At 41.8% G+C, this 1,907-nt stretch overlaps 1 protein-coding gene across 1 annotated transcript; it reads left to right on the top strand.

The window, feature by feature from the left end:
- Positions 1–500: 500 nt before the first annotated feature.
- LOC109700475 (olfactory receptor 2T8-like) lies at positions 501–1,427 on the top strand. Its single transcript, XM_020185667.2, has one exon. It carries the CDS (start codon positions 501–503, stop codon positions 1,425–1,427), a length of 927 nt encoding a protein of 308 aa, XP_020041256.1.
- The last annotated feature ends 480 nt before the right edge of the window (positions 1,428–1,907 follow it).

Genomic DNA, 1,907 nt, shown 5'->3' with positions numbered 1-1,907 from the left:
GGAATCACCTGAATCTGGTCATTTCAATAAATTTTGATATATTATAGATGTATAACCTCCATTATCAAGTACCTAGCTTATAAGTAACATATTTACTTTATTCAGCTTCTAAGAGTATGCAAGACGTAATGCAAGTACAAATGTAAATGAATTATAATATAATATGAATTATTTCTATTTTAACCATTTATGTGGGTGTCAGTTAATGGAAACTCACATTTATATCTTAGCTATAACTTTTGAGAATTTGGATTCATCATGCTGCTTAAACAATACTGAACCTGTGGAGTATTTATTATGCAAGTCTCAAAAACGAGAAGAAGCTGAAGTTAATTTCATGTCCATGTTAAAATATTTTGCAAATGTCATATGAAGGATTTGAAAGAGGTTTCAACATTTTCACATAAGTAATTTTCTAAAAATACATAATTCACATAGAGCATTGCAAATGATGACACTTGTGTGTTTCTCCACTCACAGTGTCATTTCTGTTTGAAATCATGGAAAATGGAAACATCACATCTGGTTTCATTCTCCTAGGACTCCTTAATCACACCAGAGCCCACCAAGTTCTCTTTGTAATGATTCTAACTATTGTCTTCACCTCCCTAGTGGGCAATGCCCTCATGATTCTCCTGATTCACCAGGACCACAGGCTCCACACACCCATGTACTTCCTCCTGAGCCAACTCTCAATCATGGACATGATGCTAGTTTCTACAACGATGCCCAAAATGGCTGTTGACTACCTGACTGGACAGAAGTCCATCTCCACTGCTGGCTGTGGCCTGCAGATCTTTGTTTTCCTCACTCTGGGTGGTGGGGAGTGCTTCCTCTTAGCTGCCATGTCCTATGACCGCTATGTGGCTGTGTGCCACCCACTACGGTATCCCATTCTCATGAGCTGGCAGTTATGTCTGAGAATGACTTTGGGGTCTTGGCTCCTGGGAGCAGCTGATGGGCTCATGCAGGCAGTTGCTACCTTGACCTTCCCATTTTGTAGTGGACGTGAGATTGATCATTTCTTCTGTGAGGCCCCTGAACTATTGCAATTGGTTTGTGGGGATACGTCTGTCTTTGAGTATTTCATGTACATCTGCTGTGTGCTGATGCTTCTGATTCCATTTTCCCTCATCCTGACATCCTACAGTCTTATCCTCACTGCTGTCCTCCGCATGCATTCCACAGAAGCCCGCAAGAAAGCCTTTGCCACCTGCTCTTCACATTTGGCTGTGGTGGGCCTCTTGTACGGAGCTGCCATTTTCATCTACATGAGACCCAAATCCTACAGGTCAGCTAACCATGACAAGGTTGTGTCAGCATTCTATACCATCTTCACCCCTGTGCTGAACCCCCTCATCTATAGTCTCAGGAACAGTGAGGTCAAGGGCGCTCTGAGAAAGTGTATTGTCCGCTGTGCTCTTTAATTCGTTACTAACAATGCACTGACTGACCCCAGCTATCATGGTTGTGCAAAGTGATTTTGTGGGATTTCTGGAGGAAAAGTATACAATAGTGCCCCATTGTCCACATGAAATATATTCCAAGATGCCCAGTGTAGAGCACCACAACCTGAATTTAATGCCTTTTCTCTCTTCACTTAGTTCTGCCCAATGGCCAGGACTTCTGCAGCTTGAGGTGCCACAGCAAAACCAGCACACATTTCTTTCTCCTTCACAATTTCACAGTACATTTGCTTTTATGGTAGATGTTCACAACCTCAGAATACAAGATTTTTCCTTCCTTAGTAAGAGAAGAACTTTCATCTTTTCACGTAAGGTCAGAATTTACAGCCTCTCTGACATACCTGAATTAACACCTTTGCTGCTCTTGTGCTTTGAGGCCATTATTAAGTAAAATAAAGGTTGCTTGGAGGTTGCTTGGCTCAAGAATCATGAGACAGCATC

The sequence above is a fragment of the Castor canadensis genome, chromosome 15, assembly GCF_047511655.1.
Source record: "Castor canadensis chromosome 15, mCasCan1.hap1v2, whole genome shotgun sequence".
In the NCBI taxonomy this organism is placed as follows: Eukaryota; Metazoa; Chordata; class Mammalia; order Rodentia; family Castoridae; genus Castor; species Castor canadensis.
Note: the sequence above shows the minus strand (reverse complement) of the source record. Positions and strands in the feature narration are given on the sequence as shown.

Coding starts and splice junctions, on each gene's coding strand:
- LOC109700475 (XM_020185667.2), top strand. CDS start 501: ATGGAAAATGGAAACATCACATCTGGTTTCATTCTCCTAGGACTCCTT.